We start from the raw sequence: 19,224 nt of genomic DNA, 5'->3' as shown, positions 1-19,224 counted from the left end.
CTGTTAAAACTGATAGTCTCCATCATTCTAAGTCTCTGAGCCCTCAATAAATATGAAAGAACAACATAAATTATAACAGTCTGAAATATGTGGGAGTGTTCAAGACATGACATCTGTGTTGGGAACATGAATTCATTCAACATCTATGGCACCATTTCTTTCAGCTGCTGAGAGCAGATGTCCCATATCTGCCTCTCATTCAAAAGAAAGGTAGAATATTTAAGAGAAAAAAATCAGCAGGATTAGGTCACAAAAATCTGGTTTTTACAATTACGCACAGCAAAGAGGATTTAAATGAAGCCATTTTTAGTTTCTTTATATGCTCCTTTCTGTCTCTTTTAACACATACAGGTGTAGTATTTATTATTGCAATAAAAAAATAAAGTCATTGTTGTTCTACTTCAAGTCACATAAACAGAGTCCCAGACCCTCTATCACATCTGTTTATAAAATATATATTTGCTTTTTTTAAAAATAAATCTATTTGCCTTTAAAAAAATAAATCTTCAGTTAGTCCTGGCACAAGTTTTAGGATTTAAATGTCTGAATTTCTTTGCTCCGCAAAAAGCAAAAGGTGCCTTTGTAAGGGTAAATTTTCAATCTGTCAAAAACCCCATTTCCCTTGTTTCATTTGCAATGAACCTTAAACACAGCAAAATCACTGAGAGGAACGAAGGACATAGAAAGCAAGGGGAACTTTCCACCCCTGTACCTCACAGACACACATGTGGCCATTCTGTGTACTCCAACAGCATCAGAAGGACTCCTCAGAGGGGAAGGGCAGAGGGACAGACAGGAGATTCTCTTCTTTGATACCTGGTGGCTACCCAGGTACTCAGAACAATACATTTTAACTACTAAGATGCCTGGTAGCTAACAGCAAAGCACATCACTCTTTTTACAAGTATTTCCATATTTCTGTTAGTATAACTTGCACCACTTTGGTGGCAGGATATATAGCATGTGGAGACCAAAAGATTGGGATGTCTAGAGACTGTTCAGCTGCACAAAAGACAACAGAACAAGAGAGGCAGTTTCCCTGATATAACTACTTCTCTCCCTTCTTTTTTAAATGTGAAGTAGCCTTCAAACTGAGTATAGAGTAGTGTCAAGAAAAACTCCCCTTTTTATGTGACTCTCTAGAGAGCCCTTTGCTCTACAGACCACTTTCCTGGTCATAAAGACAGGCCCTGTGGTAGGGACTCTTACCTAGACCTCCAGGCAGTTCTGAAAGCACTTCCTGGGCTGGAGTTGCTGTTCATGACTTTTTGTTAGGGCAGAGGCTCTGCAAACTGCTTGATGAGAAATTGTGCTAGGAGAAGTAATATTCCTTCTGTAATTTTCAATAAGAGAAGTTATTTTACTGTGAACTTTTAACCTCCATAGGACAAGCTTCTACCCAAATCGTTAAGTGCCCTGGAAAATACCGAGAATCAGGCAGCAGGGGAGGAGATCCCCTGTCAAGATCCTTCTTTGTGATTTCACTGAGAGGAAGCTTGCTGCCCACACAAGAGCAGCCTCTCCTAAAATGAGCACTATAAACTCAATCTATTCATTTAGTGTTTCTGGGTGAAGAATCGGCCCTGTTGAAATCACAGGCCAATTCCTATTGACTTAAATTATTTAATACCTTAATGGAGACCCTGAGAGGGTGGACCAGCCCATGTGGACATTAAGGTCTGTATCTGTATCAGAAACATGGTGAAACCAAGAGCTGAAAGGATACTGGGAACTCGTGGAGGAATTTCCCAGAAAGACTACACAAGCACCAAAGCACTGTTGCAGGTGACTCCTATTTCTCTCCCGCTCATCTTTCCTCTTTTTAGTCCTAAGGGATCACAGGAGAGGAGAAAATAGCACAGGAACTTCTATGCTCCTTCTACAAATAGGTTTGTCCCTGCTCAGAGAGGGTGTAAGAAGGCAAGGCAGACCTTACTGGGCCTCACCAGTGATTCAGCTGCTTCAGTAGGTCTGCAGCAGTGGAAGACGCTATTTCAGGACATCATACAAACCTGGCCACTTTCTGCAGTATATATCCTGAGGATTGCTCAGCATCAATGGCCATTGAATGAGGGATGTTATACAGTACATTTCTGCCTACTCCCTTTAGTATTTGTTTATGGACCATTAGCCCATTATTTTTTCCATTCCTCTTTTGAACCAATTGATATTGTTATGCCCCAGAACTCTCTGCAGCAGCTTCCAGCAGTTCACCATTCACTTTGTAAAGAAGTACTATTTATTATTTTTATTAAACTACTTTCTCCTTAGTTGGTGTGTCTTGCAATTCTGGCAGTGCATGATTTAGCAAACAGCAGTTCTGCATCTGTTGTTTGCTATCATCTGCCTTCACAATTTGGAAAACATCAGTCACATCCCCTCCTCCTTCAGAATTCTCTCTCCAAACTGGAAAGTCCCAGGCATTTCATTTTTACTGTTTTCAAGTCCTCCTTCTCTGTATTTCTAACTATCTTTCCCACAATACAGACACCAGAACCATAGCCAGTAGGAAAAATGTGTGTGCACCAAAGTTTTGCACAGTGGAAAAAAAATGATGCTTTCTGGTTTATTCACAAGACAGCACTGAGACAGGCCTGACATTATTCTGAATAAATATGCCTGGCACCACCTCCAAGAAATTTGTGTCATGGGCCTGTCAAAGCTCTCCTCCTCCTCTGTCTTCAATCTTTTCTTCACCCTCCTACTGCATGCTCACATTCCTCCAAGCCAAGTCCACACTGCTCTCCCATTTTTCTGCTACACTCCCACTTTCCAAGCCACCCTTTCCAGTCTAGATAGATATCCTGCATGCACTGATTTACTGTGCACAAAACACTACTGAACATGCTAGAAAAAAGATATGGGAGATGTGCACCATTGCCTCACCCCAGAGCAGCTACCAAGAGGCACCTGCATTTGCATTGCTGTTGGGAGCAGTTGTTACTGTGTGTATAATATAAAGGCACATTCTTTTCACATACCTCTGCTTTACCTTCTGTATGCAAGTTTGGTGGGTCTAAGCCCACCTTCCTATGCCTAGCAAGTGGATCAGGGCACAGTGGATCAAGATGCACTTCAACTCTCAGCCACAGAGCCCGCATCTCCCACAACCTTGCTTTCAGTGCTGAACATCAACACCCAGATGAGTCAAAGCACCACTGCTAGTGAGGAGAAGGGATGTAAGGAAGAACACTATCAAACTCCACCTTTGCCTCTGCACACAAAGTCCACTATTTTCACAGCCACTTTGCCAACACTGGAAAGCATGCAGTGAAAAAGGCACTAACCAGGGTGAAGAATGAAGACACTGGTTCTCCATCAAAAGACAAGTTGACAGCAAAAAGGTTTAGATTTCCACAGTGATAAGCTTGGGAAAGGTATTTCTTCAGGACACAATACAACCACCACTGCCGAGGCTGCACAGATTTTGCCTGTCCCCCTTGCCTATGCCTTTAGATTGCTGCTGGCCTGGCTTCTGCCTTTACAGCCAAGGCTTCCCATGACACTCAAATCCGCTGTTGCTAAGGATAATTTTCACTGGTTCCTTCCACACTAATGTATATTCTGACATAATCTAAAGCAAGCATCACTAGGGGGATTTAATCAAAGAAATCTACTGGTAGTTTTATTTTGCAGTGGAAATCTGTAAAGCATATTTATCATCAGCTTATATTTTACATGAAAGGTCTGACTTGGCTTGTCACAAAATAACAGAACCCTGACATTAATTTGAGAATTATTTAAGCCTACAAAAATACCTCACCAGTCCTAGAACTAACTAGACTATAACCCCAGATACTTTTTGAGTAATATTTAAAATGAAATGTTTCACAAATGAGCCTCAAGATCTTAAATTAATTTAAATAAATTAGAAATGCATAGTCCAGTGATTGTGTAACTTCATTGAAGATACAGGATTTATGGCAATATCAGTGAAAACAGAACATTTTCCAAACAAAAGCAGACAAAACATTCATGCTGCAGAGTAATACAAAATAAAATATCACCTGATGAGCTCAAGCAATGATGATTTATATCTTTGAATTAACAAAATTTCTCTGTACATAAGACTGCAATTTTACAAACTGATATTTAGTTGAACATATTTATAACATAAATTATACACTATGTACAAACCTAGTTCTCCACAGAACTCTTTGTTCAGCACGCTTCATACAGAAGTGATTTACCAATTTCTAGGAGAGGACGCCAGCTTTTCCTTTATTTTGAATACCAAAACACTTATCAAAACATGAAAAAAAGCCATTTGCTATCACATGGCGCTGTTCTTAAGTCACTTGTTTGCTACCAGAAGAGTAGAACCAGTCACAACAATAAATAAATTTGCTTAATATCAACTAAAGACTTATATTCATGTGATCACACTTTCAACCTGAGTGCTTTTACAAGACTGTAGGATCCATTTATCTTTGCTTTTCTTGACACGTAGATCAAAATTGCAACTACAGGTACTGCTACCGCTGCTACAGAGGAGAATGCAATAATCAGTGGTAACATCTGATCCGGGTTTTCCAGTCTTGCTGAAAATGGAAACAAAAGGAGAAAAAAGTTGTGTAAAAATTGACTGAAACAGATATGTGCAAATCACTGTACAGACAGGGTTTGGAACACTATTTCTGTTTTCATGCACAAAGCATATTTCAAAACGTTTTCCTAACATGTTTTTTTTTAGTAATTTCATATTACACACTTTAATTCCTAGCCACTCAAACCCACCCGATACCATCTACAATGAAGAACACCATAAAATCCATGAAGAATACCAGAGGAATACCACATATTTTACCCAGGAAACATTTTGGTATGTTTCAACCTCCTGGAATCAATGCTTCAAGGGGAAGACCGTGTTTAAAAAGCCCACTCTTTAGATATTTTTGTAACCGAACTTTCTCTGGATTAGTCTCACTGTTCATGCATGTGGACAGAAGTGCAGCCAGAATTCACCTTTTTCTGGCCCTACCCTTAAAGCTACTGCACCTATCAGGTTAGAGAGAAACTAAATCCACACTGAAAGGAGGTTAAATACAGCTTATTCTCACCAGGTGGTCTATTATTTTGGTTGATTTGGGGTGTTTGGTTTTTTTTTTAGGTTAACTGCAGTACTGTTGTGCAGGGATCAGCCATGAACTAGTTGTGCTCACCTTGACACAAAATTTACCCGAAAGTACAAACAAAATATGTTTAAGGCAATAGATCTACCTACCTACAACAGCTATCTCAATCACTGCGATGTTGTTTTCAACCTTATTGAAAACATGAAGCAAATATATGCCTATATAATTTTTGTTGACATTGTAGAGTAAAAAGGTTCCATTCACTGATGGCAGAATAACTTCTCCTGATGGACTTTTTTCAGGACCATCTCTGATGGTGTGTTATTGTATGTGCTACATGTAATAGTGATATTTTCTCCTTCTTTAACATTTTCTGATGGATATACTAACACAGTAATATTTTGGGGAGGAACTGAAAAGAAATGCAAGGTAGGATTTAGCAACAAACAGATGTGAAAACTCCTGAGGTATCAGCTTTTACACACTAAGTACTAATCCAGGTAATGGACCCACTATAATAGCTGAGCACGTAGCTTTAGACACTACTCTGCCACTAGCTATCCTTCACACACTGAAGCCAACAGAAAGAAATTTTATCAAGTGATGGATATCTTTTACATTATATGGAGCCTTTTCTTCTTTTCTTATTTTAAATTCACTGTTTATTTGAGTTCATGAAAGGACACAGACCAACATACACAGAAGTCGATGTCCTCTTTCAACATAAGAGAAACAGAAAAGGCAAAGGAAAGATCCTAGAATTGTATTTTTTTCCACTAGGTTCTGCAATTTTGCATCCTGTTTTCAAAGGTGGAAGTGGAACTATGAAAAATTTTGAAGCAGCAATTATTTTGTTCATCTGCCATTTAGAACACAAGTTTTCATTACAAGTTTTCATTACTTACAACAAGAACCTGTGCAATTCATCTCAGTTTGTTTAAAGACAATTCTTAATGAAACTGAAGATGTCACTCTGTCTGTCTAAAACAAATCCTAATATTAACTCAGTATAGTAGTTATTTTAACTAACCTTTGGCAGTGTTGAGATTGCTCTCCCAGCTCATTAATAGTATGCTTGTGTATTTTCCTGCACCCTTTAGCTGAGCCCTGTCTGTGGTACATTTGCCATCTACTGTTCCAAGGTTTTGAACCCATCACCTATTTTTCTTTTACAAAGTACTCTGAACAGATGTAACATACAAAAATATGCAAGGAATGGTAACACTTTCCTCTTGTATCACTGCACTTGAAGGGGAAATCAAAAGTGTATTTTTTGGTGCAGCTACAAAAATAGTAAAGAATAGGGGAGAGAGCTGGATTAGCAGCAGAAGTGATCCCTAAGTAATACACTGTTGCTATGCAATAGACAGAAGTGACAGGGCTAAAGCAGAGAAGCCTACTGACTACTGAAAATGGAACTTCGCTACCATTGCAGGTCAGTTGAGGAATCAGCATTTGTTATGGCTTAAAGGCAGCCTGAAAGAACAGGATACAGAGTTGAACTCAGAGGAGAGCCAGGGAGCTGTAATACAGTGCTTCCACAGTTAAGTTTCAGCATGTACTTTCTCTTTGAATCTTCTGTATGCAGATATATCCTGAGACCTATTTGGAAGAAAATACAGGCACTACACACCTTCTTTACCTGATGCATACATTAGCCAGTGTGGAAGGAGCAGTGAAAGCTCAACTGACATAAGAACTTTTCATAAGCTATCTGTACTAAGGCAGATTTCACACTTCACTGTTTAAAGCTGCCTAAATGACTTTTGTTTAAAGCTGCCTAAACGACTTAATGACATTAAGGACACCTTTTAACTCCATTGACATCAAAGACAGAACTACCCCATTCTTCACAGAAGGAGATCTGGACCTAAAATACATAAAATAAAAAATTTGTTTTCCATCTTGTTCTACAAACCTTGAACAAATAATTTCACAGCTTTTTCTTCCTTGCCAAGTTGGTTATAAGCTTCACATTCGTAAAGCCCCAGATCTTGACTTTTTAAGTTCTGTATAGTTAAAGTTGCATTTTTAAAAATTTTCTCAAACTCCCCAGTGGTTTTCTTTTTCTTCCAAGAGATCACAGGAGATGGATTGCCAGAACTAGTACATTTCATCACCACAGTTTCTCCTTCTTTAACAGCAGTAGCAGGGATAACAGAGATCATTGTATTCTTTGGTCCATCTGAAAGGAAGAGTCCTATAGTTAATCATGACTGGATTTTTCAGACATGGATCCAACATGTTCTACTGCATGGTAGATTGTCAGCCTCCCAAAGTTAATTTCTTTTTCATTCTCAGAAAAAGTAAAGCACACAGTATCAGAGTTTCCATACAAACCCTCCATAGTCTAAACATACTAACCAAGTACTCCAACCAAGACTGTTAAGAAGGCAGACCAATTTCTCACTCATTCAGATCCTGACTTAAGACTGTCATTACATTAAAAATTTCATGATTTTGTTTTGTTCATCAGCACTGCTCCTTTCTTTGGGAAGAGCAATGGACCATGCTGATTTTTTTGTACTCACAGGATTTTGTTTAATTTGATAGTTATATTTATCACAGAAGATTCAACTAATTATCTTTAAATGACTGGGAAAGCTTTACATATACTTACATTCCACATTAAGTGTTATTTCACTTTTACTGTTCCCAAACTTATTTTCTGCTACACATTCATAGTCTCCTCCATTTAGGAACATCACAGATGGAAGAAGGAGAATGCTCCCTGCACTGAAAGGCTCCATGTCTGCACTGTCAGATTTTCTCCTTAAAATAATCTTGGGAGGAGGGTTACTCTCAGCAGAACATTGTATGGAAACATTTTCTCCTTCTTGAACTGTTGTAGAAGGCTCAATTGAGAGCTCTGTGATGACTGGAGCACCTGCATGACAAAATAAAAGGATGTAATACTAATGTAAAAGTACTTAAGATGGAGAAGGTTTTAAGACAGTAGGAATTGCTTGCCCAAGGATCTATTCATTTTGGTTTTGATCCCAGACTCTATCTGAGACTTTTGGCTCTGTTGAAACAGTGGCAATCAATAAAAATAAAAATAATAATAAAAATAAAATAGTTCTACCATTAAATGACTACTAAATTCATTACTAATGACTAAAGCTAGTTCAAAGAAGGAGAATGCCATGTTCCTGTGAAATCACTATGTACATTATATTTCAAGGAAATAACAGTATGTGGCCCCTCACCACTTTCTTAGATTCTTTTATCACTTTGAGTGTTGCATTGTGGGAAACGTACAGAGGTATGCATATACAACAGTACAGACAGAATTAGCTATTGAAAATTAAGCATAGAAAGAAAAAGTACAGCCCACAAAGAGCAGTCATAAATTGAAGCTAAATCCTGAATATGTAACAAGGAGCATTCCATAATTTCCTAATTTTTAGTGTTTCAGCATCCTTCAACCTAACAAGCAGCTGCCAGTTAAGTATGAGTTAATACAAGTTAAATTCAAGCAGACTTGTACCTTGTATAACAATGTCCACAGTTGCAGTCTCTGTTCTATTAGTTACCAGATTAATTACTTCACAGATGTACAGTCCTGAATCACTGAAACGGGCATGGGGAATAGAAAGGACATTGTTTTTTATCAGATGCTGAATGCTTTTGTTAGCCAAATGTTTTCTCCAAACTATTTGTGGTGGAGGGTTGCTCTCAGTCGCACAAGTGAGTTTTAGAGAGTCTCCTTCCATTGCTGAGTTGCCTGGAGATGCAGTAATGATAGTATTTTGTGGACCAACTGTGAGAGAACAAAAGAAAGACAAGATCAGCAAGTAAATGAAAAATGACAAGCACATCTTTAAGACTAGCTTCTCTAGAGGTACATTTCACAGAATACCAAGAAAAAATGATTAATGTGTATCCCAGTAACACAGTGGAACAATTTTTCCAGACTTGATAAGACATTTTGCTTGCAGCTTTGAAAGCTAAGCTAGACAAAATGTGTACAATTTTTTTTACTCTTTTTTTTTTAAATCTCCTTATTGTTTACAACTATAAACTTGGAATTCCTAGGCATACAATTCCAATTTTAAAAACTTTTTTTTATTTGCATGATGCCATTTTTCTTCTGACCTTTACTTTCTGACTGAGTACCAGTGCCCGAGGTAAAAGAATGAGAGGAGTTGCTTAAGCATTGCCTAACTTCTGATATGAACAACAGTGACTCAGTGACTGCTACTGAATACAACAGAATTCAAATTAATACAATAGATTATCTACACAAATAAATCAGATAAGAAGTGCAGATTACAAATTATTTATAGTACACACTTTGTAAAGCCATCCCACGGAACTTGACACACTTTGTGTGAACGTCCTAGTACAAAAATACTTACAATTGGCATTCAGTTTCTGAGAAGATACCCTTTCTTTGGGTTTAAAGTCCATATAAGGAACTGGTAACCTGGCCACACAGGTAATCTCTTTCCCAATATCTTCAGCCATGGGAATAAATGAATATGTCACAGTTTTGGTTTCTGTATTTGTGCTGTCATCTCCATAAAAATTTTTTTCATGAAGAACATCTTCCTCTTTCTTTAGGATTAGCTCCAGGTGCTCAGAAGGATACACATCAGGAATTTTACAGATGACAGTGACTGTTTCTCCAGCAACTGAGGATGGGCTGATCTCAATGATAGGATCACTGGGGAAAGCTAAAAGAATAAAATCAGTTTCTTTAGACTAGCAGAGATGAATACTAGAGTCAACATGAGAGCAAGATCCAGATAGCAAACATCTTGAATTTAGAGGTGTTCAGAATGTGACATTATATCAACTTTATTACAAGACCTATCTTGATATGAAGACATACAGGTCTTTTATTTGTACAATTTCTGAAATACGATCGCAAAAAATCGAGTAAGATCCAGCAAGGTACCTCAGCAGTGATACAGCTGCCTAAACACAGGTACTCAGAGCAATTCATGCACTGGTGGTATCCTGTTTTCTCTGATGGTGGGATTAGACACCTGAATCATTCCCCTGAGAACTAAAAAGGCTTTGATTTTTTTCCCCCCAGCTCTATGACTGTATTCAGGGAGCCAAGAATAAGAATAACTAAGATTAGTACCTACTAAGCTCAGTGCAGAAAGCTAAGCAGAAAAAGGCTAAGAAAGTGTCCTTCACAGACAGATAAAGGAATCTTACAAGGAAATACATGTTGAGCTATAGCAGACTCATTGTCCTAAATTACAAGTTAACTACCAACCACAATTATGGATTTTTTATAATCATGCACTAGTTACAGAGAATTTTACTTTTACTTACAGTAAAGTTCAACTTTGACACTCTTCTCTTTTTTCCCTTTCTTATCACAGAAGACAGTACACAGATAATCATGAGAATTCACAACGCTAACTGGATTCATAGTCAAGGTAGAGTATGTTCCATGGTTGTTCACTGTTCCTCCAAGGGGGTTGTCCATTTGTGTTCTCCAGGAAAAACTTGGTGATGCGCAGCCAGTGGTATTGCATGTCAGTATGAGCATTTCTCCAATCTGGGCAACAATTTTATTAGCAGGTATAATCTCCATTTCAAAAGCTTTAACTACAATATGGAGAAAAGACACAAATTCAGCAGCTTTCTCAACATTTATTTTTCTATTTCTTCTCATGTTCTACTGTGATATAAGGTCTTTATGTTTCAAATTTGCTTTATAGATATGTGGAAGTTAAACTAAAAAAACTCATACAGTGGTTTACATCTCCAAAATACACCATAGGCATTGTTATTTTGTCAAAGGTAATACAGACTCAGATGACTAACAAACAGTTCTCATGTATAAAATGGCATAAACCCAATGCTGTCAGTGAAAAGAAATGCATTGGCACAGTATAACTTCTTTTTTTGTCAGGTGAATCTGGTTCTAAAACCTTGTAACATTTGAGGGGAGAAGGTAAGATAGCAAGGACAACTTCAGAAACACTTTCAACAGGACTTTTAGTACCAAACTTCACCAATACTGTCAGGAACAACAGTAAAAATCAAACATTGAGTGATACACTGCAGTTGTCTCCTAGACTGTCTTTTAGCAAACTCAGTAAGAAAATGATTGTGTCTTTGCAGAGTACAGAAAAGCTCAACATAAGTGTCAAAAAAAGGTTCCTGACATTTTGACAGAACTACTTAATTGACAGTTGTATTCACTGAAATGAAAAAGTAACTGGAACAAAGAGAAATAAAGATCAAACAGTAAATTTTAGGTCAGTTTATGCTTAAAAAAAATAAAAACAAATAAAACAAGCACCACCAACCCCTCTCCCCAACTTACCAGTCCTTAGCACACACAAAATTACTAGCAGAGCCTGGCTTGTTCTTCCCATTTGTTTCAACATTTCTAATTGCTGTTACCAGGTAAAGAAAGTAAATTTAAAATTTTTGCTTTCTATTTTCTGTGAAGAAGCACAGTGAGATCTTGCTGCTCTGCAACAGTTTATTAGAAGAGCTCTAGTGTGCTCTTTATAAAGGCTCTCCTCCAGCTGGAGCGGGAAATCCCCGGACAGGGATATCCAGAGCAGGGAGGAAAAGACCCATATCGGGCTGTGCCGGTTGGCTCAGCGCCCTCTGCTGCTTTGTGAAAGGCCAGGAAAATAATAAACATTAACACTTGTAAATATAGTGCATACTACACTTTGAAAGATCAAGTCAAGATCTGATCCTGCAAACAACTGATAAAATGGAAGTATGTGGGTGATTCCAAGTAATTGAATGGCACTTTATCTCAGATGTAAAAGTTATTCAATTTTGTTTTCAGTGAAAATATTTTTGTAGGTCTGAATCTTGAGAACACTTTTAACAATGCTCTGCTCTGTAAAGAGCATTATGCTGTAAATAGCATTTCAAAGTATTCCCTTTGAAAACTGTGCTACTAGTTTAAGAGGCGATGTTACTCGTTCCTAAATAATTTTGACCCCTAAACATGAAGAAATAAGTCAGATAACAGAAGTCCGGAGATCTGACTTAATCAGCTTGAATCAGGCTCATACTATTCAAAATGAACTAATAATCCCAACTCCATTTAAAAATGTCCATTACTGATATGCCTCTCAGATCTCTTATGTCCCGTTTATATATGTGGGAAGTATAGCAGTTATAGAACAGCTTGGGGATTATTTTCAGTATTTGGTTTCCAGTGGGTATTCAAAGCCAGTTTGGAATATTTCTGAGGACAACTATTGCTGCCTAATATAGCAACAATATTATGAAAAAGGTAAACTAACATTTTCAGTGTTTAATTTTCAGCTGGAAAATGCTATCAATGCAAAGAATGGATAAAGGTTTCTACATCTCAGTTGTTTACGTATTCAACTACTTGCGTGATTCAGGCACTGCAGAGTGATCCGGACAGGCTGGATCACCGGGATGAGGCCAATTGTATGAGGTTCAACGAGGCAAGTGCTGGGTCCTGCACTTGTGTCACTACAACCCCAGGCTACACTACAGGCTGGGGGAAGGGTGGCTGGGAAGCAGCTCTGGGGAAAAAGACCTGGGGGGTGCTGGTTGACAGTGGCTGAACATGAGTCGGCAGCGTGCCCAGGTGGCCAAAACAGCCAATGGCATCCTGGCCTGGATCAGAAATAGTGTGGCCAGCAGGACCAGGGCAGTGCCCATCCCCCTGTGCTTGGCACTGGGGAGGCCACACCAGTTTTGGGCCTCTCACTTCAAGAAAGACATTGAGATGCTGGAATGATGAGAGGAAATGGCCTCAAATTGCACCAGGCAAGGTTTAGATTATATATTAGGAAAAAATTCTTCGCTGAAGGGTGGTTAGGCATTGGAATAGACTGCCCAGGAAAATAGTGGAATAACCATCCCTGGAAGAGTTCAGAAATGTCTGGATGTGGCACCTGGGGACATGGTTTAGCAGTAAACATGGCAGTGCAGGGTTAATGGCTGGGCTTGACCTTAGAGGTCTTTTCCAACATAAATGATTCTACAATTCTATACTGGTCAGTTATGAATCACTAAACAAAAGCAGCAAGAAATTCAGAACAAAACATGTGTGTTTTTAAAATGTCTCTGGTAAATCTTTTGGTATGTAACTGTTTGGACATTTGATGTCTGTGAAATACTGTAATCACATAGCGCATTTTATAAACAGCACAGATTCAAATATCTAGTAAGTGAGTGATAACTTGGAAAAATAAAGTCAAGCAGATATTATATGGTTAATAACCTAATGCTAGCTCCAAAATACCATGTTCAGGTGAGAGTGGTACCACAGGATGTAAGGGTCCTGCTGGCCTACAGGCACTGCAACTTCTTCAGGAACTATTTTTGTTGTTTTTTACCTGACTGCAGCCGGCCATACCTTTGCATCCTCATCAAAGGACAGCTGGACAGCACAAGCTGCTACAGAAACACACTGGGTAAAATAGGAAGCATCAACCACTTTTTTCCTCACTTATCATAAACTCATAAATATGAAAGGGAATTAATGATAGTGGAAAGATAAAATTGTGATCTCAGCCAGAAAGGATGTCTTCAAAATCATAGTAATTAATAATAAATGAACAAAACACCCCAAGAAAACCCAATTACCCAGTAGACAATAAGACAGGGAAATCTGAAGCATCTAGTAATGCCTGACCAAATTCAGTGAAAATGTCACAGTGGCTTCTACCATAATAGTTTATTTTTATTATCACTATCATAACTTTTTCTTTGTTAGAGAAGGAGAAAAAATAAAAAAAAAATCTCAAAAGTCTCAGGAAATGAAAGCAGAATACTGCTCTGAAAGTAATGCTATCAAATACAAAAATCCAAAATCTATCCAGAATAGGTAACAATACATTTACAGAATTTGATTTGATTTCACAGAAAATGGTTTTGTTGAAGAAAAGCACTCTCTCAATTAAGTTGCAAATAAATACTTTAAAATCATAGGCAGAGAGAAGCAAGAAATGAAACTCTTCTGCTTGGGCTGCTTAAATAGTCATAAGCTAAGCTGAAGAAGAAAGGGCAAAATTTCCTTGTTTCTGGGAAATCAGTTTCTAAACAAAGATACGAACATAGGAGGCCATATCCGCATGCTGGAAAAATTTTAATTAAGTCCTTCATCAGATAACATGAAATAGGAAATAACTCTGATTCAGCTCTCAGCAGATTAAACTGGACAGCTGCCATTAACTTTAGTGGAGTTGGATCCTTACCGGAGGGACTACTATACCAGATGATGAGACAAATTTAACTCAGACAGTATAGGTAAGAGCAGAGTTAGCCAACAAATATTATTAAAGAAAGTACAGATCTGCCACAAAATTAAAAAATTTCTTAAAATTTGCTCTTTACCCAACCTCAAATGTGAGCTTCCTATGTATTTTAAAAAGAATATGCACTTTACTGTTACTCCTACTAGTCTCAGCATCAACCTCCAAATAGGGTACCAAGTTTGCTTGTTTTCAGAACTGTCTGTACTGTCTGAAAACAAATAGAGATCAGCTGACAAGTTTTAGCAGTTTACCTCAAGAGTTCAGATAATCTAGGTTTTTATTCAAACAGCACAGAGGAGGATGCTGGGGATAAAAACAGAGGATGCATCTACATCCACAGTGAGATAAGTATTATAGGATCAACTGGAAAAAATCTTGACACATGAGGAGTGTAATGAAGACTGGAATGAAACAAGTATTACAAGAATATCACTAAAGGCAAAAAAGATTAAAAGAATTAAGCATTGGGACATAAATATATGTTTTCAAATACATCTATTAATCAAAAGAGACTTTTCTCAGGCTTTGATAGACAAAGACAAAACAATTGTGTGTCTCAGAAGGGAGTCTGGAAATACCGAACACATCATTTTTGGCCTGGCATCAGAATACACAAACGTCCTTCGGGAAACTGAAACTTACATCAGACTTTTCCGGAATGTAAGAAAAGAAACCATTTCAGAACTGTGCTAAGTATTTGCTTTAACTCACACTTCTACAATCCTGTTAAATAACTATATGATGTACTTACTAGTTTCCTCTTGACAAAAGAGATAGGAAGTTCTTGATGCCTTAATGAATTATTTGAACAAAATGCACATTATCCAACATGTTACTTATCCAACATTTATAACCCTCTTCTTGCATTTTTAATATACTGCCCTTAACAGTTCTTCAGCCTCGTATCACAGAGGTATTACAGCAAGTATAAACTTAGGTCCCTCACACATCTCAGGAAAGATATCCTTGGGATGCACACCTGGGTGCCTGAGTAAAGAAAGCCTCTTCCAGAGTTTCCGATGTTTTATGGAAGCAGTTGGGATGAAGAGCTTCCACCCCACTCAAAGAGTGTCTACAGTATGATCATGCCTAAAGGACAAGAGCCAGAGCAATGTGCTGTAACTCAGATGAGAACTATTCTCAGAGGGAAAACAGACATGCAGCAGCAAAGAAGGAATGCTCTTCAGGCACCACATCCAAGGTAATACCTTTAATATGGTCATATCTTGATCAAGTAATAGAAAAAACATGAACCTGGAGGATATGTATGAACACTGCTGACTATAGGGCTAATATAGCAGGTAATGATCTGCCAGTCTCTAAATCTTCAGTTCTCAGCAACCTCAATAGCCTGCTATTTGGGTTATACACTGTCTCCTTCCCCAGTGCCTATGGCTTTTTGGTTCCCAGAACTTCTTGACCCTTTGCCTCTCCTGATTCCCTCCACCTGCTTTCTCATCACCTGACAATAATACAACCTCAGTATAGCCCCAAGAGGGGGAGGAAAGCATCACTGACTCCCTATAATTTTCATCTCCGGCTGGGAAGGATGAGATCTACATGCAGATCTATTTAAAGGGTTGTGTCTGTTTCACAAATTGTAACTTTGTACCTAACTACAAAAAGAACACCAACGCATTACCCTGTAACCCACATCACACCTTACAATTGTACTCCACATCTAACTTGTCATCTATTGCAAAAAGGAAAAAAAAAAAGAAACATCTTAAAAAAGTTTTATCATCTGCTTCTTTCCCTTTTCTGGAATTTCTTAAATACTGTATATAAAAATAAATGCATCTACTTCCTCATTATCTTTCTCAGGCACCAGCTTCCCAGCTATGACACTTCCTGTTTGATTAGTCTGAAGGCATCCAGATTCCACAAAGGTGCCAGATAAAATAATACAGACTTGCACAGACTACAAAATAGTTAATATCTTATTTTCTTCTATTCAGACGCATTGTCCATTTCACTTTACAGAAAGAACAAGAAGTTCACCTACCGATAAACAGAAGCCACTACAGAAAAAAGTCCCTACTTTTTATACTCTATTGTTGCTGGCAAAAAACAAGCTGTGGAAATTCCAAATTCTATTTCTAAAAAAAAAAAAAAAGTATGATTTTAGTGACGCTGAATCTAAAAATGAAACTGTTGAATAGCCTTTAAATCCACATATTTAAAGTGCCAAGTACTGTACTGCACGTCAAACTTCATTAGTTTGGATAGCTGAGCTCCTATTGTCTTCATAGTGACATAGGTAAAAAAAAAGTTTCCCATTTGAAATATTACCCAGTGTACTCAAATTCAAATACGAGCCTTGGAGCACTCAGAATTTCTTCGGGAATTTTGAAGTAAGAGTTCAGATCTACTTTTATTTTGATCCAAATATACCAACACATAGCAAAATCATTTGTTCTCACTGGAGCTATACCTTTTTCAGACAAAACTCATTCAAAATGGTCAGAGTAAAAAAATAGAGTGGGACAAAGTGCAGATGGGTCAAAGTGCAGATGCTGGCTAGAACCTAGGATATGGCAAGATGAAGCCAAATGAAAATATTTAAGAAGGAACATGACCCAGTTAATAAATTCCCCCAACATTCTACATGAAATTCCAATACCACTAAATACTGTTGTGTACCTCATTAAGGAAAGCATTTCACAGGATCAAAATAAGTTTATCAAGACAGGGGTGGAGAACTTTTTGAACAAGCTTTGTTATTACTCACCAGCAGCCGCTCTCCAATGCACCTGTGGATCAGTCACTTCCCTATTTCCCATCTCCTTCCTGTTCTTCAGTCATGAGGTACATATATGTCCCTATGGACCAAGAAAGACAAAGGGGAATGATGAGACCAAGGTCTGTAACAGACAATTTCACCTGGAAGAATGCAGAACTCCTAGGCAGGAGAATCCTACTGATAACTGCACTGCTACTAATTGATTATCCTTCAACTTGTCTATCAGAATACATTCTTTTTTCTCTTACACTTGTTCATATTCTGAAGAACCACGTTCAGCTGTATAGATACTATTTTTGCTGCCTTGTATTATAGAAATGTTATCTTTGTACTCCTAAGGTGGACTGGTTCACTAACAGTAGAAATATTACACAGATATCAGAAAGAAATTAAATTACTTAACACTGCATGATTCAAGATTCATAATTTTTAAATCTTCCATATCGGTAAGAATTACAGGGATTGCACAATTTCATTATTTTGTTTATTTTTTTTTAAGACACATAAAGAAATCTTTCTTTTATCTAAATATTGTCATTTTTCCCTTTCTGGAAGTGGACTGAAAGTTCTAAAGAAAATGACCCTCCAAATAGAAACAAGAGGGAATGAACCAATTTTTACTTCCATCAAGCCAAAATGACAAGTATCCAAGAGAAAGCATTTTGCAATATCTGTGTGTGACTGTGTGTCTGTACACATACTGATAAACGAAATGACACTTGAAACGAGCTGCAAATCTATTAGGGATCTGGTACCTTTCCTTTATCTCTTAAATGTGCTCTACCTTAAATCAAAAACATGTTGTTTCTTTACTTAGACTGTTTTGCTCTTTACTTTTTTCCCCCACACAGTTAAGTATCATCTTAACTGCTCCATTTGTTAACACTTTCATGGAAGGAATATGCCGAAGTAGGACTGGCTAAGTGACAAAAACCATGAGCAGCTGAATTTTTCTAGACAGGCAAGGGTAAAAAAGATGCAAGCTACTGGAATTTATTCCCCCTTCCCAGACAATTACTTGGCTAGGCATCAAAGCCCCAGTCCTTGTAGTCTGATATAGACAATGGAGCAAGAATGACTTTCATAGTTGTGTCACCCTCAATCACAGACCATGTTACTCTCTAGTGATAAGAGAGGCAACTTGAGAAATGTGACACATTTGAAATTGCTGACAGGCAGGACAAAGGTCTGTGCTGAATTAGTATGAGAAATATTTGACTGCCAACATTCCAACGCTTCTTAGCCAAGAATCCCTCCCGAAATTTCCCAAGAATTGTATGTGAATATCAAATCATAAGTAACAGATGGTTTAATGACCCTTTTGGTTGGATAAGTTTTGCTTTGCTTTGACTTAATTTCTGACTATAGTAAGCTCCACACCATGAGGAACAGATATTGGTACCACTCTTTCAAAAGCTCAGCTCCAGACAAATGCTCTGCCCATTTGGTGTTCTGGCCGAGGTTCTCTCTCTGCTGAATGAAATCACTATTGACTAAGCCGGATGACCACGCAGCTACTGAGAGGGAGTTCACTTGGAAGCTGGCACATCCTAATGGGAAAGAAAACAATTCTGTGCAGTGGACAGTTTCTAAAAGATAAGGAAGATGTAAATGTTGTGTATGCAGCATTGAATCCTTTTGCAGATCAAGGATCAAATCCAGTTAAGTTCTGGTAGGCTCATGAGCTTGAGATTAGTCTTACCTCTGTAACATCTTTCTCTATGCAGGATATCAAGTAGCACGGTGACTTGGTACCTGCAAGACCAACAGGATGAAGGAACAGGAATTTCCAGAGACGTGTGAGGGTGAACTCAAGATTTCAAGTAAATTATCTTACACTGAGTTTCCTAGATTTTTTGAATGAATATAATACAATTATCTCACACTGAAAAGAAATAAACTCTAGCAATTTGTTATTATTGATAAAAAGTGTTTGATACAAAACTATCAGCCTATAAGCGATTTCTTATTATACTGATTCATCTCTTATGGTACCAATATCTAGCTTCTGACTTTGCTTTTGTTGTACTCTCAGGTATCTTGTGCCATAATTCTACTAAATTTTGTGGCATGAAGAGATTGTCATTCTACCTCTGAGGTAAGCATATGGATCCTGTTGTAGCTTATGGTTTCACAAAATGTGCCATTACTTATCAAATATATTCTATTG

General features: G+C 37.8%; 1 protein-coding gene across 4 annotated transcripts in view; it reads right to left on the bottom strand.

Annotated features, from left to right (window-relative positions):
- Positions 1-3,882: 3,882 nt before the first annotated feature.
- Positions 3,883-19,224, bottom strand: part of VCAM1 (vascular cell adhesion molecule 1) — a 30,103-nt gene continuing 14,761 nt past the window's right edge. For 2 of the 4 annotated variants that reach the window (XM_027671896.1, XM_027671898.1), the window contains exons 2-9: positions 18,757-18,809; positions 17,043-17,133; positions 10,368-10,646; positions 9,437-9,754; positions 8,566-8,838; positions 7,696-7,962; positions 6,994-7,260; positions 3,883-4,541 (exon numbers count right to left, since the gene is read on the bottom strand). In XM_027671896.1, coding sequence (XP_027527697.1) covers positions 4,381-4,541; positions 6,994-7,260; positions 7,696-7,962; positions 8,566-8,838; positions 9,437-9,754; positions 10,368-10,646; positions 17,043-17,094 — 1,617 coding nt within the window. In that variant the 5' untranslated portion in view covers positions 17,095-17,133; positions 18,757-18,809 and the 3' untranslated portion in view covers positions 3,883-4,380. Of the gene's footprint in view, positions 4,542-6,993; positions 7,261-7,695; positions 7,963-8,565; positions 8,839-9,436; positions 9,755-10,367; positions 10,647-11,370; positions 11,571-17,042; positions 17,134-18,456; positions 18,553-18,756; positions 18,810-19,224 lie in introns of those variants that run through there. The other 2 variants (XM_027671899.1, XM_027671895.1) reach the window with 2 other exon arrangements.

Source organism: Neopelma chrysocephalum, unplaced genomic scaffold, assembly GCF_003984885.1.
Source record: "Neopelma chrysocephalum unplaced genomic scaffold, ASM398488v2 Primary Assembly neopelma1_97222, whole genome shotgun sequence".
NCBI lineage: Eukaryota > Metazoa > Chordata > Aves > Passeriformes > Pipridae > Neopelma > Neopelma chrysocephalum.
Note: the sequence above shows the minus strand (reverse complement) of the source record. Positions and strands in the feature narration are given on the sequence as shown.